The 26325-nt window shown below is 48.8% G+C and overlaps 1 protein-coding gene and 1 long non-coding RNA gene across 4 annotated transcripts; one reads left to right on the top strand and one right to left on the bottom strand.

Annotated features, from left to right (window-relative positions):
- The first annotated feature begins 341 nt into the window (after positions 1-341).
- Positions 342-17695, top strand: TNFAIP1 (TNF alpha induced protein 1). 3 transcript variants are annotated; one of them, XM_035139628.3, is made up of 7 exons: positions 342-597; positions 5509-5872; positions 7386-7555; positions 10865-10954; positions 11854-11906; positions 13035-13230; positions 15597-17695. In XM_035139628.3, exons 2-7 carry the CDS (start codon positions 5659-5661, stop codon positions 15816-15818), a joined length of 945 nt encoding a protein of 314 aa, XP_034995519.1. In that variant the 5' UTR covers positions 342-597; positions 5509-5658; the 3' UTR covers positions 15819-17695. The 3 variants fall into 3 exon arrangements, with proteins under 3 accessions (XP_034995519.1, XP_088514120.1, XP_088514119.1); XM_088657994.1 differs by having other exon boundaries at positions 386-597; positions 5514-5872; XM_088657993.1 differs by having other exon boundaries at positions 405-602.
- A 4088-nt stretch (positions 17696-21783) lies between these two features.
- Positions 21784-26295, bottom strand: LOC148683574 (uncharacterized). The gene is made up of 3 exons (XR_015947077.1): positions 26190-26295; positions 23654-23725; positions 21784-22617 (listed from the first exon to the last, which is right to left on the bottom strand). It is a non-coding gene; the product is annotated as an uncharacterized LOC148683574 (long non-coding RNA).
- Positions 26296-26325: the final 30 nt, after the last annotated feature.

The raw sequence follows: 26325 nt of genomic DNA, 5'->3' as shown, positions 1-26325 counted from the left end.
TGGTCTGCCGTAGTCGAAACAAAATAATAAAAATTCCTTCCAGTAGCACCTTAGAGACGTGCATGCACACAATATCTCATACAAATGACGAACTTAGTTGATCTCTAAGCTGCTACTGGAAGGAATTTTTTAATTTTGTTTAAACCTCAGATAATTGCACATTTATGAGAACGCCGTGTGGGTTGTTTCATGATCTACTTCGGTCCTTTTTTATATACATATATGTAAAAAAATTTTTTTAAAGGCGATCGACAGCTCTGCACTCAAAGCGTTTGCCTGGCGAGGGAGAGCGTGGGAAAAAACACAAAGTGAGCAGTGCATGCTGGGAAATGTAGTCCCGTGCGCGGGCGGCTGCCGGCGCGCGCTGCACGCTGGGATTTGTAGGCCGAGGCGCCTGACTGGGAAGGGCGGCTTGTCGCTGGAGTTGCTCGTTTCTGAGCTCCGCCTTTCGGCCGGGTCTGGGAAGCTTGAGGGGCGCGCCGGCTCGCTCGTATCACTCGCAGCCGGTTCTGCTCAGCCCCCGTCCTGCCGCCGCCGCCTCCCGGTGCGAGGCGGAGGCCTTAGTGGAGCAACAGCGCCGGTTGACTCGCCAGTTGGGTAAGGTAAACAGCCGGGGGTTGGAGGGGCCAATGGGGAGGCGGGCGGGCCCGCTTGAGAAAGTGGCGTTGTGTTCGCGTTTAGCGGGCAACGAAGTGGGGCGGGAGGGCGGAAAGTTGGCTCGTGGGTGGGTGGGAGGGGGAGTAAATTTGGCCGAGAGAGCTGATTGGCTGTTGGAAGGGGGGGGGGTCAGAAGTACAGCCATGGAGGAAAAGGGAGGTAAATATTTGGGAAGGCGGAAATAAAGAATGGCTGCTGCTCCCGCTTTCTCCTGCGTTGTTGCTCCTTTAGACAGGGGTAAGTGGGAGCAGAAAGTTCCACAGGTGGTGAGCTGATAAGGAAAGGCTACACCGGTTTCTTTCCTGTTGGCTGTTTAAACCAGCAAGAAAGCCGGGTGGCTGCAGAGCTGGGGTCGATAGAAATCCCACAGTGTGGCCGAGAGAGGTGGGGGAAGCCACACCTGTTGGATTTCTGCTGGCTGTTACCGACCTTTAATAGGGCCAAAAAAATATGGAGCCCTGGGGAGACAGTTTCACCTTCCCTTTTGAAACCATCACAATGAAAATATTTTGCATTTGGGTGCCTTATTGCAATTCATTCCCACTCCACTCCCTGACCCTTTTTTTAAAACTTGTAAACCTCAGCCCTGGGATCTACCAATATGACCCTCCAGGCCTCTCTTTCTGGCCCTTGAAACTTTTTTGGGCTGCATCCTCCACCAAGCCTTATTGGGTTCTCCATCGGTTGGAGAATATATAACAGAGGCCAACCAGAGAAGTTTGAGAAGCAAAGCCTTCATTTGCTGTTGCAACAGGGTCCTTCCCCTCACGCAGGAGAACAAGGAAGGAACCCAGAACAAAAGAGAACCTCCACTTTTATCAGTTTTCCCATCACCAAGAAACGCCCCCCAATACATCATTCCTACAACACAGCTATGTAATCAATACCTCACAAAAAAGGAGGGTTCAAGGTAGAAATCTGAGCACTTTTGACACCTCTCCTAGTCCTCCTATCACCCCTCCCAGGTGTGAATTCCTAAACACAAAGAGAAATTAACATTTTCATAAGTTGATCACTGTCTTTTGTTCAGAGGAGTCTTCCATTGTGAATGAGATACCATTGACAGGGAATTATGGCTCCCAAGTTGCTAGTCATGTGGAAATGTGTGCATATGCTGATCCTTAAGCCTTCCTTAAGGCAGGGTTGAGTCCGAGCGGGAGGGGTGAGGGTCTCTGGAGTGGAGCAGAGGCGAAGAAGGTGGTGTTGCGAGGGATTCTGGGTAACTGCAGCTGTCAGGTTCGGTCACCCCTCTCTGTTCATTAGTAATGGTGTCCTGCAACTCCCTTATAATTTTCTATAACAACCCCAACTCATAAGTGTTTTTGCTGGGCTGGGGTGTGTGTCCTTGAACTCTGAGAATGCCTCTTGCTTCCCTGATTGGAGGGTAAAGAGAGGGTGTGTGTATGGAAGTGAGAGCTGGACCATAAAGAAGGCTGATTGGCCGAAGAATTGATGCTTTTGAATTATGGTACTGGAAGAGACGCTTGAGAGTCCCATGGACTGCAAGAAGATCAAACCTATCCATTCTTAAGGAAATCAGCCCAAGAAAACAAAAGCTGAGGCTCCAATACTTTGGCCACCTCATGAGAAGAGAAGACTCCCTGGAAAAGATCCTGATGTTGGGAAAGACGGAGGGCACAAGGAGAAGGGGACAACAGAGGACGAGATGGTTGGACAGTGTTCTCAAAGCTACTAACATGAGTCTGAACAAATTGCGGGAGGCAGTGGAAGACAGGAGTGCCTGACGTCCTCTGGTCTATGGGGTCACGAAGAGTCAGACACAACTAAACAACAAGTGTGCACACAGTACAAATTTACATTACTTGCTCCTCCCACTTTTGCACCAGGGCAGTCTCGAGCAGGTCGGGCGCCCTGGCGCTGAGGGGCGGAGATCGCTTCGGCGCCCTCGCAGGGCGCAGCATGGTTTCCGTGTGGCTTTGCCGCGCAGCGCCCCGCCTACCAGCCCGGCGCCCTAACACACTGCGCCACCGGGACTCTACCTAGAGCCGGCCCTGGGCCTGCCCACGCTGCCATGTGGACCTCTGAGGATTGCCCACATGCGGATGTGGCCCTTGACTTAAAAAAACGCCCCCACCCCTGATTTAATTAATATTCTTTTAAAGTTTTCGCATGGTCTTTTCCTACAGCATGTAACCATAACCCCCTTGGTTCTCCCCAACCCCCCCCTCAACCGACTGACCTTTTTTACAGTGTTAGCCTTACATCTGCCCCTCCCCTTCAGCCATTCATTAAATCACATGAATGAGTGGGTCAATGATAGTTAAGTAAATAGGGAACAATGCAGAATGGGAAAATCCAGGGTGTAGAAAGTAAGTTTGAAAGGTTCTGATTTGCCTTTTCAACATGGGTGTGTGAGATGAAGCCCGGTTTTGTTCTGTTTTTCCTACATGAGTATTGGCACTTGGTGAATGAAGCTACTATTGGTATAGAATTTTTGCTTTCCTTGCTGCCTTGGCTGAGATTCTTTCCCCTCAGGGGAGGGTGATGTTGGGTCAGAAGGCTGAAGCCTAATATTTAAAACAGGCATCCCCAAACTTCGGCCCTCCAGATGTTTTGGACTACAATTCCCATCTTCCCTGACCACTGGTCCTGTTAGCTAGGGATCATGGGAGTTGTAGGCCAAAACATCTGGAGGGCCGCAGTTTGGGGGTGCCTGATTTAAAATCTACCCATCAATATGTTCTGTACCAACTACGTCAGCTCTTGGACATGCCAAGCGTCTCAATGCAATGCTTACTTATTTCAGTCCTTTATCCAGAGGCATGAGAACTAGACTCTTTTTAGGGAAACGACCACAGCTCAGTGACAGGACACCTGCTTTGCATGCAGAAGGCCCCTGGTTCAATCCCCAATAGGGTTTGTAACTCTGGAGAGCCACTGCCAGTCAGTGTAGACAATACTGTGCTAGATGGACCAGTGGCCTACCTCTGTACAAAGCAACTTCCTGTGCTCATAAGAGGAATGTCCGGTGTTGGGCCGCGTAATTGCATTATCGGCCCATGGACCCACTCATGACTCAGTTTGCTGGAGGACACAGCACACAGACTGTTTATTATAACCACTGCATTCTCCCAAAGGTCACTTAATCTCTACATTCTCTTGCAATCGAATATTTCCGTGGCCGTTCTCGGTACAGCAGGCTTCTCACGCCCTTTCCCAAATGCCATCCGCATGCCACGTTTGGATATGGAAACGGGGCAGCTGGAAATAGAAGCTTGTTAAGCCTTCGGTCATTTCCAGTTTGTGTGTGTGTGTGTGTCATAAATGCAAAAATGCACTCGGCGACCAGGGGAAGCAGAGGAAATGCTTCTATTGTGTGGGACAGTCTTGAGTCAGGCCCATCACGCTGGGAAGGGGCCCCCAGGTTCCTGCCGCTGTTGGAGATGTGAGTATTGAGTTGCAGACTTTGGTCTCATCCAGAGGGCAGTTTACTGATCCGGCGGCTGGCTGGCGCTCTGCACCATGGCAGCTTAGAAAAGGCAGGTACATTTCCCCCTATTCCCCTCCCTCTTTGGTTAGCGCCAGCTTTTATAGAACTTTTCGCAGCTGCTTAGGTACCACACATCTCAGTTTGTCCTTAAGGCACCCCTGTAAGGTTTTTATTCAAAGTATTGTTCTGTTTTATTTGTACAAAATGTTTTTGCTCTCCTGAAAAGGGCTGCTGCCCCTCAGGCTTCCAATCCCAGAGACTCAGCACCAAAGGGAAATAGATTGGGCTGGAGGAGGGGGGCGGAAAGCAAACGCAACTGCTAGTTCCTTAGGCAGAAAGTTCTTATCAGTGGTCCTTCTGGTGGGAAGAGGGGAAGCTAGCTCCCTCCTCCTGCTGCTGCTGCTTGGCCGCTGGATGGGCTTGAACTGCTCTTCCTCTGGGGTTTCAGCCTCCCAGTGGCAATTAGACCCCTGGCTGATGGCAAAAGCCAGAATGTGCTTCCCATCAGCTCTGCAGTCCCTGGGCAACTGGGCAACAAATACATGGAGATTGCCGGGGCGCCGATTCCTCTGCCCTCTTCTTACATTCTCTGCTGGCGAGACCACATTGTCCTTTTCTTCGGCGGTAGGGCTTTCAACAGCCAGCCTGGGAACTTGGAGCTAGTAGGCTCATTGCCCTCCTTGTAATCACAAGGACTAGCAACTTGGTTCTGTGAGAAACTTGGCTTCTAGTTGGCTCTTGGATATGGCTTGAGAATGATGCCCTGCTAGGAAGGTTTGCCTTTGGAGAACTCAACGAGCGTTGTCTGCACTTTTCCAAGCCTCGTCCTCTTGCAGTCATTGAGGGCCAGCCACTTGCTTTTTGCAAGTGCTGCATGGAATGAGGCTGCTGTGCCATTTGGTTTCCAGCCTCCCGTTCAAGGCACTGCCATTAACTGGCAAAGTCCCAAACGGTTTGGGATCTGGGTCCCTTGGGGACAATCACCTCCTGTACATTTCTCCTGGCAGGCTCTGGTCATCCTCACCTGAGCCCCAGATTCCCTCAGCCTTGTGGGCCATGGCTGGTAGCAACCAGGCGGGAGCATTTTCTGTAGTGCCTTAGCAACCCATCCATCAATCATCTGACACCATAACGATGTCAGGCGACTGACAGGTGGGTTCTGCCACTACCCACCTTTTAATATTGACTCCCAGGATTGTGGACAGATAACAGTCTCGTCCATTGAGTCAGAAAGATAGGTCACCAAGCTGGCCAGACCTTCTGACCAAACCTCGGCACCTGCGTGAGCTCATATCAGAAATATCAGAGTCCTGCATGTATTCCCTGTGCAAAGGGGAATAAAGTTCTGTTCTGGACCATCCACATATGTCTCTCATTCTCTCTCCCTCTCCCTTTCTCAGTTCAGTTTCTTGGCTTCAGGGGCAAACTGCTTCTGGGAATCCTCTCCTTGCCCAGCCAGTGACCTCGTGGCTCTCCAACCTCCCCCCACAACCACGGCGGAGTCGGTCAAGCCCACCCTCTGCAGAGTTGTCATCTACTTGCAGAAGGAGATGTCCGGAGACACCTGCCTGGCGGCCACCTGCCCCTCGCCGGGAGCCAAGCCCAAGGGCTGCGGCTTCAAAGGCGGAACCCTGGGCAACAAGTACGTGCGGCTCAACGTCGGCGGCTCCCTCTACTACACCACGGTGCAGGTGCTGACGCGGCACGACACCATGCTGAAGGCCATGTTCAGCGGCAGGATGGAGGTGCTTTCGGACAAAGAAGGTGAGCCAGGGGCCAGTGCTGGCAGCCAGTGCTAGAAGCTCAGGTACAAAAGCTAAACGTAGCTTGTGGTTGCCACAACAAAATGTCTTCTTAAGCAGCTTATTATAATTTTTTTGCAATGAAATTTAGTATTACTGGTGTTATTGTTCATTTCATTCCTGTGCCGCTTTATATTTTAAATTAAAAAAACCTTAAAATGGTTTACAACACATTAAAGCATCAAATAAAACAGAATACAGTGGTACCTCTACTTACGAATAACTCTACAGTGGTACCTCGGTTTATGAACACAATTGGTTCCGGAAGTCTGTTCATAAACTGAAGTGTTCATAAACTGAAGCGAACTTTCCCATTGAAAGTAATGGAAAGTGGATTAATCTGTTCCAGACGGCTTAAACTGAAGCGTTCATAAACTGAAGCGAACTTTCCCATTGAAAGTAATGGAAAGTGAATTAATCCGTTCCAGATGGGTCCGCGGCGTTCATAAACCGAAAATTCATAAACCGAGGTGTTCATAAACCGAGGTTCCACTGTACTTACGAATGTTTCTACTTACGAATGGAGCTCCGTCCGCCATCTTGGATGTGGTTTAGATAGGATTTTTTCTACTTACAATTTTTTTCTCCCAATGCATTCCTATGGGATTTGACTTAAAAAAAAATTCTACTTACAAATGTGCGTTTGGAACGCATTAAATTCGTAAGTAGGGGTACCACTGTATAACAAATTCAACCTGCCCAGGGTTTGAGATCTTCAGCGAAGGCCCTTGTCTCGGTCCTGCCACCCTCACAGGCATGCTTCTTGGGGATGCAGGAGAGGGGCTTCTTGGTGGCTGCTCCCATACTCTGGAAGTCCCTCCCTAGAGAAGCCAGACTGGCTCCCTCCTTGTTGTCCTCCTGCCGGCAGGTAAAGACTTTATTGCTCCAGCAAGATTTTGGAAACTGCTTTTAATGAAAGGGCTGGTGCTGTGCTGTTTTTATTGTAATTATTGGTATGCTTTTAAACATATTTTATATACATATATACAGTGGTACCTCCGTTTTAGAACAGCCCTGTTTAAGAACTGTTCGGTTTACGAACTCCGCAAAACCGGAAGTAGTGTCCCGGTTTGCGAACTTTACCTCGGTCTAAGAATGGAATCCGAATGGCAGAAGGGCACCGGCGGCGGGAGGCCTCATTAGGGAAAGCACACCTCGGTTTACGAACAGTTTCAGTTTAAAAATGGACTTCCAGAGCAGATTAAGTTTGTAAACCAAGGTACCACTGTAGACTGAATTCTGTCAATGCTTACTTGTTTTCCAGTGGTAGATTTTTCTGTGTTTTTAGCTGTTCTTGTTTTTATCTGTAAGCAGCCTTGAGTACTGTTAGGGGAGAAGGTGGAGTATAAATAAATATAATAATGAAGAAGCATTTAAACCAGGGGTGGGGCGGGTGCAAGCTTTTTCTTGCAGCTTCCACTCCTATAAGATGCCAGCTCCGATTGCAGCTCTCTTGTCTTCTCCTGCTCTCACAGGCTGGATCCTCATCGATCGATGCGGGAAGCATTTTGGGACCATTTTAAGTTACCTCCGAGACAACACGGTTGCCCTCCCGAAGAACCGGCAGGAGGTCAAAGAGCTAATGGCTGAAGCCAAATACTACCTCATCCAGGGCTTGGTAGACCTCTGCCAGGCTGCCCTGCAGGTGAGAGCTGCATGCGCGTAGCATTAGGGGGACTATTGGAGGTCAGAGAATCATAGAACTGTAGGGTCGGAAGGTCATCTAGTCCACCCCCCCCGAAATGCATTCAGATGGCCATTCAACCTCTTCTTAAAAACCTCCAAGGAAGGAGAGTCCACCACCTGCCAAGGGAGACCATTCAACTGTTGAACAGCTCTTACTAGCCATCTAGTCAGTGCAGGAATCCCCCCAACTGCAGCATCCCAGACAGAGCCCAGCCTCTGCCATGGGAAAGGACCGTAGAGCACTTGGGTCCCAGGGTCAATCCCCAGCATCTCTTGGGGGAGAACCCTGCCTGAAATCCTAGAGCAGCGGTTCCCAAACTACGGCCTGCGGGCTGGATGCGGCCCAATTGACCTCCCAATCCGGCCCGCGAAACGTCTGGGGATCGGCATGGCCATTATGCACATTATGCACATTTTTCCCAGCGTCGCCTCTTCCTCACCGCCAGGAGCCTGCGCCTGTCCTGAGCGCAGCAGCAGCGCCAAGGAAGGGAAGCATGGCACGGGCTCCTCCTGGGCGCCGCCTGTGGCCGCCCCTCCTCACGCTGCTCCTCCACGCAGGCCCTTCTTAGCCATAGGCTAGTGGCACCGTGTCTCTCTCCTTCTCCGATGACTCCGCGCCGCACCTCCTTCTCCTTTCCCCTGCGCTGGGTTCCGCTCAGTTGAGCTTCAGCCACCAGCGTGCACACAGCTCTTGCTGGTCCTGCGGTGCGTGCGCCGGTGGCGAAGCTTGACTGAGCGGAACCCAGGGCTGGGGAAAGGAGAAGGAGGCGCGGCGCGGAGTCCTCAAAGAAGAAGAGAGACACGGCGCAGCCTCTCAGCCCGGAGGACAAACCTTCCCTCCTCCTCCACAGCTCGCTTTAAAGCAGCGAAGCTGGGCAGGAGCCGGGCTGCTCGTTCCTCCCCGCCCGTTTGCTGCCTCCCCCAAATGTGGCTCCTGTGCCTGCGCTTGCGAGAGGCAGCAGCGGGACAGGAGCCTTTTCAGGCTTGCAAGAGCAGGCAGAGGAGCCCAGGGGGTGCCCAGGAAGGCGGTGGGAAAAAGTGGTGCTTCGCCTTTAAGGGGCTCTGAACGGAGCTCCTGGCTCGCCCCACCTGCCTACGCTTGGCTGCTTCAGCTGCCTCGGCTCCTCATCCCCAGAGCCCAGAGCCCAGTCCAAAAGGCAGCTCCGCTGGCTTTTCTCCTCCTGGCTCCGCAGCCCTGGGCAGCAACTGACAAAGGAGACCGGCCTAATCTGCCCTAGGACCCCAAAATATCAATCTCCCGCTGTGTGTGTGTGTTTTCATCCTGGTGTTTACCTCATTCATCTCTTAAGGCAGCTGGGTCTCCCCCCCTCTCTCAGTGCCAGGCTAAGAGCTCACTTACTTTGCAGTAAGTTCAACGGGAATCAGGTAGGGCTCCCCATGAAACGTGGCTAAAGCCATTTGTCTCTTCCAATGTTATTTATGATGATCAAATTCAGTTTTAAACTTTCAGATACAAAGCTCCCCCTTCCCCTCTCCAGACGCCAAAGACCAGTACTGTACAGTTATAGTTTTTTGCCATCTGTTTTTAGAGCAATACTGTATTATAAAGAATTAATGGTGTCACTTTGGACTGCCTTGAATGAATGTGGCAGCATCTCCCTCCCTGACCCCACACCCCCAGTCTTCCCTCCATGAAGGCAGCATCTCCCTCCTTGAACCCACACCTGAGGGAGAGGTGCACCCGTGGGGGGCTGAGCCGCCTCTCAACAACTCTGGAAAATGGAGTCTGCCCACCCAGAGAGAAACATGGGGTGGGGTGGGGCGCAGCAGGGGTCCTTGCGCCAAAAAAAATATAGTCCGGCCCAGCACAGGGTCTGAGGGGCGGTGGACCGGCCCCCGGCTGAAAAAGTTTGGGGACCCCTGTCTTAGAGGGCCACTGCCAGTCAGTGTAAGCCAGTTATGGGCAACTTTTTGAACTTGGTGTGTCAAAATTCGCTAAAAAACAAATCATAACTCGGGTGATGTGTCACTTCGAGAAAAAAAGCCATAATTTCACGATATTTATAGTTTAAATAACAAAAATGTATAATTTTAATATATAACTGTCGTTAATAAACCAAAAACTAATTATTTAACCAAACCAAACCAAAAAACCCTTATTTATTTATCACACAGTGCCCAGAGTTGTTGAGCTTTTTGGGGGGAGCTGCTGACCAAAGTTTTGGGGGGTGCAAAAGTTGCTTTGCTTTGGGGTGGATGCCCCAAAGCTGCTGTGCTTTTTGGGGGGGGGAAGAGAACAGAAATAAATGACAATAATACCTTCGCTGGAACAAACACGCAGCACCAACATAGTCTGTCAAAGCGCCCAAAAAAGGCAGCACAGAACGGGTTAAAAAACGAACGCTGTTACACCCAATCATCGTCTGCCAAAGCGCCAGAAAAAAACAGCACAGAAAAGCTTAAGAAACCAATCTCTGGCTACCAGCAACAACAACAAAAGGATCCGGGTTTTAACACAGCGGAGACAAGCTGTAGCGTGAGGAGTAGCGGGAGAACAAATGGGGGGAAAAAAACAACAACAGCGCGAATGGGCCGATGGGGCGCATGCCAGCAGTGAGGGCTCTGCGTGTCACGTCTGACACGCGTGTCATAGGTTCGCCATCACTGGTGCAGGCAGTACTAAACTAGGTGGATCAATAGTCTGACTCAGTATAAGCCAGCTTCCTAAGGTCCTAAATATCTCCTGCAGGTACTTCCTATGTCTCCCTGTGGACCGGCTCCTGCACTGATTTTGAGGGCCACCAACATTGTGAGAGACCTGTGGGTGCAGTCCCAGTCCCCCATTCCTCTTTTACACCAGCTGCAGGGAACCTTAGGCCCTCCAGTTGTTGCCGAACTACAGTTCCCATCAGCCCCTGAAAACATGACCAATGATCAGGGGTGGTGGGAGTTGTAGTTCAGCAGGGCATAGGTTCCCCCGCACCTGTTTTACACAGTCTGCACCCGTGTAGGGAGGGCGATGAAGTGCATTTTTAACCTTCAACTGGATCTTAGAGAGTTCTAACTTTTGAAACTCTTATCCCCTCGCAAGTGTGCTTAGCGTGGTTTTCAGGCTAGATATTGACTTCCTGCGTTCTGCGGGCTCATCTGTCCTGAGTGCTTTTAAGTTGAGATTCCTGCCTTGCAGGGGGTTGGGTTAGATGTCCCTTGGGGGTCCCTTCCAACTCTACGATTCTGTGATCCCCCCAAAGAAGGGGACACCGAAACTGCCCTCATCTGCCTGTGTGCCTGCAATTCTCTTCCACAGGACAAGAAAGATTCGTACAAGCCCGTCTGCAACATCCCGGTCATCACGTCGCCCAAAGAAGAGGAGAGGCTCATCGAATCCGCAATGAAAGTGGGTCCTTTTCCTTCCAGGTCTTGTTCTTGAATCTCCAGAGACGGGGAATTCGTGGGTTGGGGTGCCCCCGCGAAGACCCAGAAGGGGGAGAGAGGAGGCATGTGCAGAGCCCTTGACTGACAAGATGCTGCTGAACCACAGCTCCCATCAGCCTCAGCAAGTGTGGCCAGTGGCCAAGGATGATGGGAGTTGTAGTTCAGCAGCACCTCGAGGGTCAAAAGGATCCCCACCGTTTTAACGTTCCACAGTGCCCTGGACCCAGGGGTGGGGAACCCCAGAGCCAGACGACGTTCTCCGGACCCCTCTGAGCTCCCGCCAAGCCAGACATCCCTCACCGCCCCTACTTCACACCCCCAAGTGTTTTTTCCTGGCTGGAACATGTCCTTGAAGTCCCAAAATGCTCCTTGTGGGAGACTACAGGGAGGGGCACATCAGTGTTGTGTTGAAAATAACCGACTGCATGTGTGGCCCTGCCTACTTTTGCCCCTTGCCCTGCCCACTACTGGCATGTGGCCCTCAGGAGGTTAGCCAGGAGGGAATGTGGCCCTCAGACAAAAAAAAAGGTCCCCTTTTACTGTTTCTCGAGAAATGGAGCCTCCTGGCTGCCCTTGGGTTGTGTTTGCTGCTGCTGCTGCTGCTACTAACAAATAGGCTCAAGAAAGTGCCATACGAAGGGGGCTCACCAGAGACCCTTTTGCCCAGGAAAGGGCCTGACTGGGCAGCGTGACCTAGCCGCCTTCTTCCTCGGTCGGTAGAGCCCATGACTTAAATCTCAGGGTCGTGGGTTTGAGCCCCACATTGGGAGGATGATTCCTGCATTGCTGGGGGTTGGACTGGATGGCCCTTGTGGTCCCTTCCAGCTCTGTATTTCTGACACTTCCCCCTCTTCCTTCCAGCCTGTGGTGAAGCTGCTGTATAACAGGAGCAACAACAAGTATTCCTACACAAGGTAAAGTCTCTGCTGTCTCCCTAAGAACATGAGTCTGCTGGATCAGGCCTGTGGCCCATCTAGTCCAGCATCCTGTTCTCACAATAGTTTGAGAAATATCTGCCAGCCTCGCCACAGTGTTGAATTTATTGTTTCTGGTAGTAGATGTGAAGGACGATGAACCCGGGCTTATTTTATATTTATTCCATGTTGGTTTCAGCTGGTGCAAAGCTCTCTCTGTTTTTTGATATTTGGAAAGGTTTGATTTAATTGCTGTACGAAACAGCACAGCTCTCCCAATTTAAATTTGAAACACCGTAGAGGACAGGCAGTTAATAGTCTGATCTGCTACAAACAGCTTCCTATTTATTTTATTTGCCCATCAATCCTAGCATTGTCCACTCTGACTGGCAGCAGCTGCCTACAGTCTTAGCCGGACATTGCCCTGTTACCAGTTCTTTTCTTGCTTTTTAATTTTTAATTTAGCTGGAAATGCTCAGCCTGTTCTTGTTGAGTACCTGGGGCAAGCGGATCTTCCACTGCTCACTTGGTCTCCTTCAGATAAAGAATGCAAGGATGGGGTTCTTGTGCTTGGGATGTTGAGCATGTGAAGACTAGCATCATGTTACGGGGTTAAAATACCTACTGATCTGTGAATCTTGCCAGGAAACCTTGGGCCAGTCACCCATCTTCTCAGCCCAACCTACCTAAAAGGGTTATTGTGAGGATTAAAATGGAGAGAGGGACCCCTGAGCTCTTTTTTGGGGGGGGGGCAGAATCCAGATGTGGAAAACGGTTATTTACTCAATTTATATCCTTCCCTTCCTTGCAAATGAGCCCAGGGTGAAAAACACATCATGGCAACTTCTCTGTTAAAAGCATTCCGAAAACAGTTAAAACATTCAACCAGTGCTTTCAGGGTTGGCCAAGAACCGTGTCTTTCAGCCAACAAACACCTAGGGGAAACGGGAATGTTTTAAACTTCCTCCTGAAAGTCAATAACAAGGGAGGGAGACATACCTCTCCAGGGAGGGCATTCCACAAACAGGGGAGCCACCACCAAAAAGGCCCTGTCACAAGCCCATGATCCAAGGGTACGTCCACGTACGTCATTCCTCTTTTTTAAAAAAAACAACCCTATTGTTTCAGCACCTCCGACGACAATTTGTTGAAGAACATAGAATTGTTTGATAAGCTCTCCCTCAGCTTCAACGGGAGAGTCCTCTTCATCAAAGACGTGATTGGGGATGAGATCTGCTGCTGGTCGTTCTACGGTCAGGGGAGGAAGCTGGCCGAAGTCTGTTGCACATCCATAGTTTACGCTACGGAGAAGAAGCAAACCAAGGTATTTTGTCCTCATAGGGGTTTTTTTGGGGGGAGGGGCGCTATCGACATGGACATCCCTGTGTGGCTTCTTTCTTCTGGGCGAAGATCAGAGGAGGGTTTTATGGTGCCTCCATAGACCAGGGAAAGAGCCAATATCAAAGCACGTAGCTTGGACCATATGTAACTTAATCCAATAAGAACATAAGACAAGGCTGCTGATTGGGCCAGTGGCCCATCTAGCCCAACCTCCTGTGCTCACAGCGGCCTGCCAGGTTAATTTATTTCAGAAGATTTGTACACGTCTTGATTGTAAAAAGCAAACATAAAATATATAAAACAACAAACATGTAAATCAGTAATATATAAAACTTTCAAAAAGTTAAAATAACAATAGATCAAAGGCAGTCAAGGGAATTCTCAAGGGAATTCTGGGCATTCATTCTTTGACTGTCCCCACTGCGTTTGACTTGCAACAATCTGTAGCAGGGGAGTAGGGCATGTGAGACAAAAATGTAGAGCAGGGTGCTAAATTTCACACGCCCCTCTGGAACTAACCAGTCCTTGGGGACAGGGAAAGCCGAGGACTCCAATTTGACGTGTGTGCTTGCTTTTTTTCTTCTTTTCCTTGAATTTTTATTAAAGCTTGAAAGAACAGTATACAGAAATAAACATAAAGAAAAAGCAGTATACAGAAATAAGAAACAAATATCAAGCATTTTTAAACATGAAAATTAAAAGAAGATAGATAAAGAAGAGAAGAGTAAAAGGAGAAAACTTCTGATTCTCTGTCTATGAGCTTTAAAAATCTGTGCAAAATTCTTAATTTATAACAACATTCAACTCTTCCACTTTCCATAGCCAACCCTTTTTTCACTCTTCAAACCTGATACCGCAAAAGTTCATTTTCCTTATTATGCAGAAAGCCCGTAACGGGTTTTCAATCATTAATAAATGCCAACAGTGATTTTTCTCTTAATTAAGCATGCCAACTTTGCCATCTCGGCCAAATCCATTAATTTCAATAGCTATTCTTCTGTAGCAGGATTCTGAGAGTTGTTAAAAGGTAAAGGGACCCCTGACCATTAGGTCCAGTCGTGATCAACCTCTGGGCTTGTGGCGCTCATCTCGCGTTATTGGCCGAGGGAGCCAGCGTACAGCTTCCAGGTCATGTGGCCAGCATGACAAAGCCGCTTCTGGCGAACCAGAGCAGCACACGGAAATACCATTTACCTTCCCACTGTAGCGGTACCTATTTATCTACTTGCACTTTGACATGCTTTCGAACTGCTAGGTTGGCAGGAGCTGGGACTGAGCAACGGGAGCTCATCCTGTCGTGGGGATTCGAACCGCCGACCTGATCAACAAACCCTAGGCTCTGTGGTTTAACCCACAGCGCCACCCGCGTCCCTAACTAAGTCCTTATTGGCTTGTATTTACTTGAATAAGAGTCAGCAGCAGGGTGGGGGGAAGTAGCAGAGAGGACTTACTCCCTCTGGCCTCTGTTATTAGCATTTATTAAATTTGCTTGTCACCTTTTTTCTTTGCTATGGCAAATCAAACCAGCTTATATTTTAAAAATCCATACATTAAAATAGGTGGTGGTGATTATTATTTTGTTCTTGTTTGCGACCTGTGTTTTTATCTTGTATTTGTAGTCTGTGGCTGTCCTGAGATCTACAGCCGAAGGGCGGTATATTATTATTATTATTATTAATAATAATAATAATAATAATAATAATAATAATATTAATATTAATATTATTCATTGAGTTTATATACCGCCCTATACCCGGGGGTCTCAGTGCAGTTCACAGAATAAAATCAAGATATAAAACCACAAAATACATAATAAAAATAAAAACAACAACCCAGTAGTCCCCCCCCCCAACAAAAAACCCACCACATTTAAAAGTGCATAGGATGTAAATCAGATCAACCGAAGGCCTGGTTAAAAAGGAACGTTTTGGTCTGGCGCCTAAAGGTGTACAATGAAGGCGCTACTGCAAAGTGGAGCCACTGCAGAAAAGGCCCTGTTTTCGGGTTGCCACCCTCCGGACCTCTTGTGGAGGAGGCACACAAAGAAAGGCCTCAGAAGATGATCTCAGGGTGTGAGTAGGTTCATATGGAAAGAGGCATTCCTTGAGGTATTGTGGTTCAATAATGCATGAAAGCATCCTACTCACTCTAAAAGGCCGTAGCTAAAAAGCCAAAGGCCTGGATAAAAGGGAAGGTTCTTGCTTGACACTTGAAGATACGTAACAGGGGTGCCTGGCAAGCCTCCCTGGGGAAAGCGTTCCACAAATGTCGTTGAAGAAGGGTAATCTTTGGTGCGTTTGCTCCTCCCGGCGCAAATGTGCTTCCTCATCGTCTCCTTTCTCCCTCCAGGTTGAGTTCCCCGAGGCCCGCATCTACGAGGAGACCCTGAACGTCCTGCTGTACGAGACTCCCCGGGTGCCCGACAACTCCCTGCTGGAGGCGACCAGCCGAAGCCGTCCCCAGGCCTCCCAGAGCGAAGACGACGACGGCAGCTTTGAGCTCCGTGACCGCGTCCGGCGCATCCACGTCAAGCGCTACAGCACGTACGACGACCGGCAGATAGGCCACTAAGCCCACGCAGTGCGGGGGGGGGGGAGCTCGCAAGGGATGACGCCCTTTCTGCAAGGCTTCGAAGCAGGGGGGCTGTCCTCTGCACTTCCACTACTTCCAACCCTGCCTCCCCAAGAACGATTCTGTGCTCGGAACGGTTTCTGCCCTGCGCCCAAGCCGGCGTTCCTTCATCGCGCCGGAGCTCCGCTTGGCTTCTGATTCCGGCAAAACAGATCAAGGTGCTCCGAAGGCCTGCAATCCACAATGCCAGCTTCCAAAACCTTACCGACTGTAATTGTTCTTCTGAGACTTAACTTCTCTTCTAGAAGCTGCTGAACAACTTAATTCTGGCTCAAGAAGAAGCTGTGGTTTCCTTCCTTCCCCTCTGAGAGTGGTTCTTGCAGGGGGGGAACCATCTTGGGCTGGGTGGTCTCAGACTCTGCTTGGAGAACCCTCTTTTGTTTGTTTGTTAGGTTTTTAGAATCTAGGTGCCAAGGATGGTGAGCGAAAGCCGAACACTAGATTTCCTTATGTAGGGCAAACACTACACACATCCGTTACAGAATGCTCTTTGCCGGAGCTGGAAGAATTTCAGCCCCGAACCCTGACTTAAATATTTTGTTACGTCATACCAAGGAACAATGGGAAAGCCAACTGGGACTGGTTTCTGGTGAAAAGTGAGCCCATCCTCCTACCCCGGTCCTGAAAGGATTGTGCGTCCGGCAAGATGGGATGGAGAGGCAGAAGAAAAACATGGGTGTAGCAAAATGCAGCCTTTTTTCGATTTTACCTTGCAAACCGGTTGAGGAGCTTCCGCGTTTTGTGCATGGAGAGGGGTGGTCATCCAGCAAGTTTTGGCTGCCTCAAAGTGCTGTTTCTAGTCCTAAACATCTGCTATTGGTCAATGGGCATTATTATTAGATCAGAGGGCAGGAGCTCCTTTTTTTGCTTTCCAGGGTTATGTTCACTCTGAGTTTATTTGTTGGGGGGGTGGGCCATTGCCCAAAGTGGGTGAGGCCACCTTCTCTACCTCCAACACCCTGCTCCTCCATCCCTTTTCAAGGTGCAGATTTGCTATAGAAATACAGTGAAAAGCCAGCGGGGCAATGCCCTCCTCGATTGCCAATCAGTTCAGTTTGGGGAACACAATCACATTTTTATACTGCGTTGTGTTTGTGGCAGCGAAGCCGCACCACGACGAGTGTTGTATGCAATGGGGAGGAGAGAGGTGGAGGCAAGGGTGGTGGTGGTGGTGGGGAGATATTAGGCCAGGTGTGTGGAAACACTTTTGGCCCCATGCTGCTGAACTGCAACTGGCCATTGGCCCTGCTTCCTGGATAGACCTTGGTTCATAATGTATGGAAGTAGGGGATGATGGGAGTTGTGGTCCGGAACATCTATCCTGGCCACCCTTTGGTGATGCGGCCAAAGAGCATGTGATACCTCCCTGTTTAATCGGACCTCATTGCAGGCTGCCCAGGCCAGGTGTGGGGAACCTTATGCCTCTCCATATGTGGCAGAACTGCAACTTCCATCAGCCCCGGCAAGCGTGGGCAGCGGCCTGGGATGATGGGAGTTGTAGTTCAGCCTGAGGGCCAAAAGGTCCCCCCTGAGTGGTCCAGGCCAGCAGGTTCTTTTGAGGTGCATAGGAGAGAGCTCAATAGCTCCATCCCCACAAGTATAGGCTGGACCAGAATTTGTGGGGTCACTGGTAGCAGCAGTTAGTGGGTTGTTAACCCTCGGTGGTTAGATAGTGGTTAATTTTCACCCAAGGTAAGTCACTGCTTCTGGTTAACCCATGTTTGGCTGAACAAGCAATGGGTTATATATCCGGTAACTTGGATCATGACATCTGTGTGCTCCTGGCGCAGAACGAATAAACAATATTCTGTATCACACAGGCCTAATTTTCTTGTAACCTGTATAATTATACAATCATGGAAAGATTTACCGTATATATATGCTTTTACATTTTTGTGGGAAGGAGCAAGCTACTAAGAAAGGCACAAGAATCCCATATCCTTGCAGCTGTAGGTCTTGCCCAGCTGTTTCTTGTGGAACTGACTATTGAGAGGAAGAGCGTGGAGACAGTCAAGGTTTTTCTAAATATCCACGAGGGCTAGAAACATGAGGTTGGGATGGTGTTTAAAACTGAGGTTTGATTCTGAAGCCTGTGCTAGATTTCTCCGCTTGGCCATGACCCTGTGTGTGTATTTATTTACTTTACATAATATATACACACCCTTATTTGGGAGGGCTCAAGACTTCACTGCAACGGCTACCGATACGATTTTCTTTAAAAAGATAAAAAGTGAAGATTCTCATGGTATTGCTGTATGCAATACCCAACCTTCCACTTGCAAAAAAAAAAAAAATGGACGCAGTTGCCCCTTGATTATTTTTAATGTTCCAATAGGGATATCTCTCCCCCCCCAATGTCTTTTAAAAATGCTGTGGAATTAGTTGTCTTCTGGCAAATTCAGCATCTGTCATATGTTCTCCTTTTTTTTTTGCATCATCCAGTGCCAGAATGGAGCTTCAAAATAAATCAGAGCCGAGTGCAATCACTGCTTACTCATAACTCAGCCGTTCTTTCTCCTGCCCCCTCTCCCCATTTTTGAACTATTTTCGCAAGCATTTCCCAGGAGGAAAGAATGCAAGCCTCTCAAAACAAATTTTATTTCCGTTAAGACAAACGTGGGTCTTAAATTGAAAACGTTTTATACGTTTGGGGGGGGGGTCTGTAATCATTTTAAACAGAAATTCACACGAGGCCCTGCCTGCCTGCTGCAGATGGCCTGTATGTTTATTGCAAGTGCATGAAATTCTGATGACCAGGACAGAAATACCTGTTCTGTCCTCACTTTTGCAAGGTCTGGGACTTGGCTAGTTGAGTGTCCAATGCACAAGTCCTTTCTATATTTAATTCTTCAAACTCCAGAGGAAATCCAGTACCAACCCCCAGGGATGAAGAGCCTATGTCCCTCCTAGATGTTTATTTGGACTCCAACTCCCATCAGCCCCAGCCAGGATGGCCAGCGACCGGGGATGTTTGGAGCTGTAGTCCAGCAGCATCTCTAGAGGCCCTGTCTTTGCAGGCATTCCTCTGTTCTCATTAGGCAGATGTGGAGAACCTGTTGTCGCCGAACTACAACTCCCATCATTCATGGCCACTGGCTGTGCTTGCTAGGGACTGATGGGGATTGTATTCCAGCAACATCTGAAGGGTCAAAGGTTTCCCACACGTGCTTGGCCATGCAGAGAGTCTCGAATCCCACCTCTGGCATCTAGTAAAGCAAGGAATGTTCATCCTCCGAAAACCTGGAGGGCCACTTCCAATCAGTGCGAAACAACTCTGAGCTTGAAAGATGGAGGTCTCAAATTCAATCCCTGCAATCTCCAGGTAGCGCTAGGGATTTTCTCTGCCTGAAAAGCTGCTAACAGAAAGTGTCAACAATGCTCTGCTTGATGGACCAATACGAGATTCAGTCCCACAGCATGTGAAGGGCCGCTGGTTGCCGGCCCCGGTTTAGAGATTGGAGATGAAATGGCATGTTTAACAGTTGCACAAAGCACTTGGCAGAGCGGCTCACGCCTGGCTTACTCAGCCAGCTTACTCAGAAGTAAATCCCATTAAAAGAGCAAAATGTGATTTGCTCGAGCCTGCACAATTGTCTCCTTGGTGCTTTATGCTCTTTCCTAGCTTGCTTTAAGAACTAAATTACATTCCCTGTCAACAGTGTCTGCAAACAGCATAGAAGCCATGAGGTATTGAAACCCATGTCTGGTGCCGGAAATGGCAGGCAAACGGCGAGAGCTAAGAAAACAAGCAGAAACAAATTTAGTTGTTTGCTGATGATGCACGTCTTTGCACTTTGATCCTTGGGATGTGCAGTTTTTCTGGGACCCATCTTATGATTGAAATTTGTATTTAATAAAGGGTTTCCCAGGCAATCTCAGATCCAGGTGCTTCTGACATCAGAAGAATGTCATCCTTTGGATGGTTGCTTGCTCAGGGAACCTCTTGATTCCTTCACTGACCAGTATGACAGGGCTTTTGTGGTGGTGGCCCCCAGCTGAGATAACCAGTTGCTTTCAGAGGAGGGTCTGCCAAATTTCAGCATCTTAGCCCTTTTGAAAACTGGATCTAAAGACTGCTCAACTTAGCCTTTATATTTGTTGTTGTTTAGTCGCATAGTTGTGTCCGAGTCTTCATGACCCCATGGACCAGAGCACGCCAGGCACTCCTGTCTTCCACTGCCTCCCGCAGTTTGGTCAAACTCATGTTCGTAGCTTCGAGAACACTGTCCAACCATCTCGTCCTCTGTCGTCCCCTTCTCCTTGTGCCCTCCATCTTTCCCAACATCAGGGTCTTTTCCAGGGAGTCTTCTCTTCTCATGAGGTGGCCAAAGTATTGGAGCCTCAGCTTCAGGATCTGTCCTTCCAGTGAGCACTCGGGGCCGATTTCCTTCAGAATGGATAGGTTTGATCTTCTTGCAGTCCACGGGACTCTCAAGAGTCTCCTCCAGCACCATAATTCAAAAGCATCAATTCTTCGGCGATCAGCCTTCTTTATGGTCCAGCTCTCGCTTCCATACATCACTACTGGGAAAACCATAGCTTTGGTGCCTGCTAAATATTATGGACTTCCCATTACCCCTGACCATTGGCCATGCCCTAAAGGCTAGCAGGTTTATTGTGGCATAAGCTTTTGTGGTCTGCTGAGCCCACATGAATGGTTGTCCTCAGTTGGAAGATATGTATACAGGGGGAGGGTAATTGTAGGGAAATTGAAGCAAATAGCAGAGGCCAACATGGTCATGAAATCCAACAAGTTTGCTCTGTGATACCCTATGCTAGGGAAGCACAGTGAATTTACAATGACATAAGAGTGATGACAGGGACCCAGGTGGCGCTGTGGTTAAACCACTGAGCCTAGGGCTTGCTGATCAGAAGGTCGGCGGTTCGAATCCCTGTGACGGGGTGAGCTCCCTTTGCTTGGTCCCAGCTCCTGCCAACCTAGCAGTTCGAAAGCATGTCAAAAACGCAAGTAGATAAATAGGAACCGCTACAGCGGGAAGGTAAACGGCGTTTCCATGTGCTGCTCTGGTTCTCCAGAAGCAGCTTTGTCATGCTGGCCACATGACTGGAAGCTATACGCCAGCTCCCTTGGCCAATAATGCGAGATGAGCGCGCAACCCCAGAGTCGGTCACGACTGGACCTAATGGTCAGGGGTCCCTTTACCTTTAAGAGTGATGACACAATCTGGGTTGCCCGGGGCAAGATAAGCAACTAACATATTCAATAAATAAATAATCTTCCTAGTTTGTTATGCCAAGTTGACACCTGATTTAGGAGACAAAGCCCTGGTGCCGATGGGAGTCCTCCTAAACAAGGAATCAAATGGGCGGGGTATTTTTATTTATTTATTTATTTATTTAAACTTCCAGTGGTGATGCTAAAACATCTCAGCAAGCTGTTGCCCTCAAAACTTGCATTTTAAAGTTAGTACTATTTCTACACCCACAAAACAAACAAAGAAACATCAGGACATGAGGCCTTTCCTTGTTTGGAGGGCCAAATATACTTTTCTTAAAAAGCAATTTATTTTTAAATACTGCTGTTTTTTGTTTGATGATATTTTAGTGACTATTTCTAACTTGTAAATATTTGACTGTTTTCAGAGACAGTGTGCAGAGGTTCAGAGTGTGTTTGCTCACTTGGAAGCTTCTCCTTTTGGCTAGCAATTAGATAGCAATAATTTCTTTGGCAGGAGGAGAAGTGTTAAAAAAAAAAGAAGAAAGTGAAAGCTTCTTTGGAGATCCAAGCTCCCTCGTTGTCATTTTCAAGCTGTAAGGAAAGTTTATAGCAAACAGATGGCAATGCCAGCCTTAGAACGAGAAGTGGTTTGAGCTTGCCACGAGAAACAGGACTCGAATCTAATTTCCATTCAGGAACGTAGACGAAAATCAGAGTCCCTCTGCATTTTTATTATTGCTCATTAAACTTTATTAATTCTCAAGAAACATATGGCAACCACACCAAATAGCTAAATACAAACACTATAAACACCTGTCACGTAGAACTCTTAATATTTCACCATACAGAAAAGCTATTATATTCATCCACATTTATTCTGCATTTACTCTTTCCAAATTCAGTTCGAGGATTCCATTTATCTTTAAAATGTCCTCTCTCTCTCGGCTTACCATCTCTCGCTCTGATGAATTCTGTAAGTTTGCACATCATTGCAAGCTTCTGGATTTTCACTAACCGTCCTTTCCCTGTTGGTGGGGCCCCTTTCCCCCACCCCCCCACCCCATTTTGCTGGGAGTAAGCCCCAATGAACGCTGCGAGGCTTCTGAGAGACATGTATAGGATCACGGGCTCGATGAGGAGTCCTGTGTAGCTTTAAGCTGTGTGCTCCTGCACTGGTAGTTGTTGCTTGGATGCAACAACACATCCCTTCACCTGCTCTGCCTCCCTCAAAAACAAGAGGGGACGAGATCAAGAACTTGCATGTATGATATACCCTGGCTGCACCGATGTCAAACCGAGGGATCAGGTGAAAAAAGATCCGGTAGCTGTTGTGCATCACTTGAGCATTCCATGGAGGTGGCAACATGATTCCACCTTCGTCTCCAAGGGAGATGGCCGTTTATGTCTCACATGAACAGTATATCCTGGTGAGAAATGGATGGTGAAAATCGTTTAGATTTGGGGAGTCTAAATGCAACCGGAAGTCAAAATCACTTTGTTTTAAGAGCATAAGGAAGATGCTTCTGCTGTCACAGTGGCCGTCCAGGCAGTTCTGGGAACCTGGAATAATAATAATAATAATAATAATAATAATAATAATAATAATAATATATTATTTATACCCCACCCATCTGGCTGGGTTTCCCCAGCCACTCTGGGCGGCTTCCAACAGAAAAATAAAACACAATCTATTACATTAAAAGCCTCCCTGAACAGGGCTGCCTTCAGATGTCTTCTAAAAGTCTGGTAGTTGTTTTCCTTTTTGACATCTGTTGGGAGGGCATTCCACAGGGTAGGCGCCACCACCGAGAAGGCCCTCTGCCTAGTTCCCTGCAACTTGGCTTCTCGCAACGAGGGAACCGCCAGAAGGCCCTCGGCGCTGGACCTCAGTGTCCGGGCAGAATGATGGAGGTGGAGACGCTCCTTCAGGTATACTGGAAAGCAGGACAGGAGCACAACAAGGCTCTCCCCACTTGGGATTCCTTGCTACTGGTGTTCCTTAGTTGGTTTTCCAACTAGAGGGGTGGAGGGGAGAACCGTAGAGTCTGGTCCAACCCCCTGCAATGCAGGAGTCTCAACTAGATCATACATGGCAGATGTATAATCAACCAGCTTGAAAACCTCAGTGGAAGGAGAGGCAGCAACCTTCTGAGGGTGTCCATTCAAACAGCTCTTACTGTCAGAAAGTTCTTCCCAGGCATGATGCCTTGCCCCCCGCGATCGAGGGGGCCCAGAGCCGCGTGACATCAACACACCGCATGCCCCAATTCTGGCCAGAATATTCCAGCCTCCTGTTCTCACAGCGGCAGGGTTTAGACTAGACTCTTAGGCCGTTCCAGCTCTACAATTCTATGCCAACCAAACGCCTGTCGGAAACCTCCAACCAGACCCTGAATGCCACACTCCATTTCCCAAAAGCTGCCATCCAGAGCCCTACTGACTCCGACATGGGACCAGACCGACCCCAGAGGCGGTGGGTGGGCTGTTCTTCACTGAAGGTTTTCAGGCGGTGGCCGGCCACCCATCTCCCAGGGCTGCTGAAGTTGCAAGATTCCTGTGCCGAGCAGGAGGCTGACCTCTTAAGGATCCCTCCCACCTGTATTAACTCCTCGACTTTTATGTTCTGAGCACACGAGCCACGTCGCTGTTCTCGGTGAACGTGTCAGTCCTAAAAAAAGAGAGAAATCGATGATTGGGAGTCAACAACTGAATCGGTGAAGAAATAGCTAGGAATGCCAGAAGGAAGGGCTTAGAATGCATCTGTTGCTCCTCTCGCATCTTTCCCGAGCTAAACCTCTTTGGTCCCTTTGACTTTACGGCAAATAACTTTGTTTAACGTGCCACTCGCCGTCTTCGCTGCCCTCCTCTGAACCCATATCTAACTCAAGAGGGCGGCAATCAGAGCCTGGAATAAGAAACAAATAAAAGGAAATTCTGCAGCAGCGAATTCACGCCTGCCTGCATCCGGATGATGAGGTCATGCGAGAGAGAAGAGAGAGTACTTCCACTCATGCCTGTGTTTTCGTAAACGGAGGAGAGCTCTTTCAGGGTAGCCCCTCCGCAGCATCTTGCCCAGCATTTCTGAAAGCAGCCAACCAGGTGCTTATGGGGGAGCACTAAAGCAACAACAGACCGGTCTCCAAGTGTGTCTAAGCAGCTGGGGTAGACTGCCTCTGAGGATGGAAGCTCCGTTCCTAACTTACGAAAGGTACAAGACAGGTGGGAGCGGCTACACAAAGCTGCAGGGTGTGGAGGGCTCCGTTTTAGGACACTCCATTCGATTTCCCACTCAAGTTTTCTTTTATTTTTTCATCCCAACAACTAGCAGGTATTGCAATCGGCTGTTTTAGGGAATATTCCCCTCTCTTGGGGGGAGAGAGAGTGAGAGCACACTTCTTACACTATTATTATTATTATTATTATTATTACTACTACTACTACTACTACTACAACAATTGTTTTTCTGATCTTCTGCAAACCCCAAAGCCTCCTAATACCTCCTTCTTGCGTGTGGCACAATAAGCAAGGGCACCGAACACCAGAAACAGAGGAAGAGTGATACATAAATATTCTATTTATTTTTGCTTTATTTCTTATGCCCCATTTCAATCACTGAGATTTCTGATGGGGATTACTACTCCTACTCCTACTACTTAATAGTCACTTGTCTCGCCTGCCTCCTTCCAGCAACTCCTGCAGCCAAACACCTTGCTCTGCTTTCCTTTGGACCACATCAGCGAGGCCAGGGGGTGGGTCTTGTCCTCTGGGAAACCCAGGACCTCCATACACACTGCCCAGGCTTGCAGCTCGAAGGTCTTCAAGCAACTTACAGCAGAAAAAGAAAAAGATCTACATTACATAAGGGGGGAAAGGGGTGAGAATCATATAATACATTAATATTTCATATAACATAACATCCATGGGGGGGGGGGGGATAACCATACCAGCCATATAAATAGCAGCAAGCAGTATTAACAATACTCAAAACAGTCAACAAAGCCACACACTGACCCACTAATTTGCAAATGAGCAAAACCTTGGCCTCCCTCAACCATTCGTATCAAACCAATATGCCCCCTCTCCCTGAATCACCCAGAACTCTGGGGTCAAGGCCAGTGTTACAAATTGGTGGCGGGTGGCTCCAGAGTCCTCCAGGGATGGTCCAGAAAAAGTCTCTCCTCCGCCTCCAGGGGGAGCAGCAACAAAGCAAAGCAGGAAGATGGCAACGAAGGCGCTTACCTGCTTTGCAGGTGACCCAGGTACTGCTCTGCTGGTGGGGGTGCACTTCTGGTGGCACCCCATGCAGGCCCTGAGTTTCCCTAAGACTGATCCCTCAGTGTAGCAGGCCCTGTCCTGTGGAACTCTCTGCCAGTGTTCAGTTTTAATATTATCAATTAATGCACTGATTTTCAGCAGTTCCCCAAGGTTGCAGGTGAGGGCCTCTCCAATTCCTGCCTGGGGAATTGAGGGATTGAACCTGATTGTTTTGCATGCAAAACAATATGAGCTACAGCCCTTTTTCAATGCAATGTTGCGTTCTGGGCCTTATACCCTTGAGTTCTTTAAGCACCAAGACTTGGAAATTTCTCCCTCACGTGGCATTCCTGCACTCTGCACTTGTCCAGGGGCACCATTTATTTTTGATTTCTCAATCATATTTTTACCCCAGCCTCAGGATGTTGTGCCAGATACCCACACTATTTTATCTTGCACAACAACCCTGTGAGGCAGGGCAAGCTAAGGGAGAGAGAGAATGTCATTGGCTCAAGGTCACCCAGTGAGCTTCATAGTTGAGTAGGGGATTTGAACCCCGCTCTTCCTGGTCCTCATCTGACACTCCAACCGCTACACCACACTGCCTTTTAAATTATTCCTTTGCCCATTTTACGGTTGAGTATCAGAAGGGCAGTGCGGTGCAGTGGTTGTTAGCACCCCTGACTCCACAGGGAGCCCCAGGTTTAACCCCTCGCTCTCCTGCACTGCAGGGGGGTTGGACTAGATGACCCTCAGGGTCCCCTCCGACTCTACAGTTCTACCATTCTCTCCTCAGACAAGCTCTCCCTCTGTCTCTCACCCTGACCTACCTCACAGGGCTGTTGTGAAGACAAAAGCCCAGAACAAACCCTCCCTACCTCCATGAAGCCCTTAGTGTTGGAGGAGCAGCTTCCCAAACCCATGGAAGCGCCAGGCGGCGGGTGTTTGTGTGAGCGAACGTCCGAGAACTTTGCCCATGCTCCGGATCCCTCTCGTCTCCTTCCTCTCCCAAGC

The sequence above is a fragment of the Zootoca vivipara genome, chromosome 14 (assembly GCF_965207765.1).
Source record: "Zootoca vivipara chromosome 14, rZooViv2.hap1.1, whole genome shotgun sequence".
In the NCBI taxonomy this organism is placed as follows: Eukaryota; Metazoa; Chordata; class Lepidosauria; order Squamata; family Lacertidae; genus Zootoca; species Zootoca vivipara.
The sequence above is the reverse complement of the archived record's forward strand: the minus strand, read 5'-3'. Positions and strand labels throughout refer to the sequence as shown.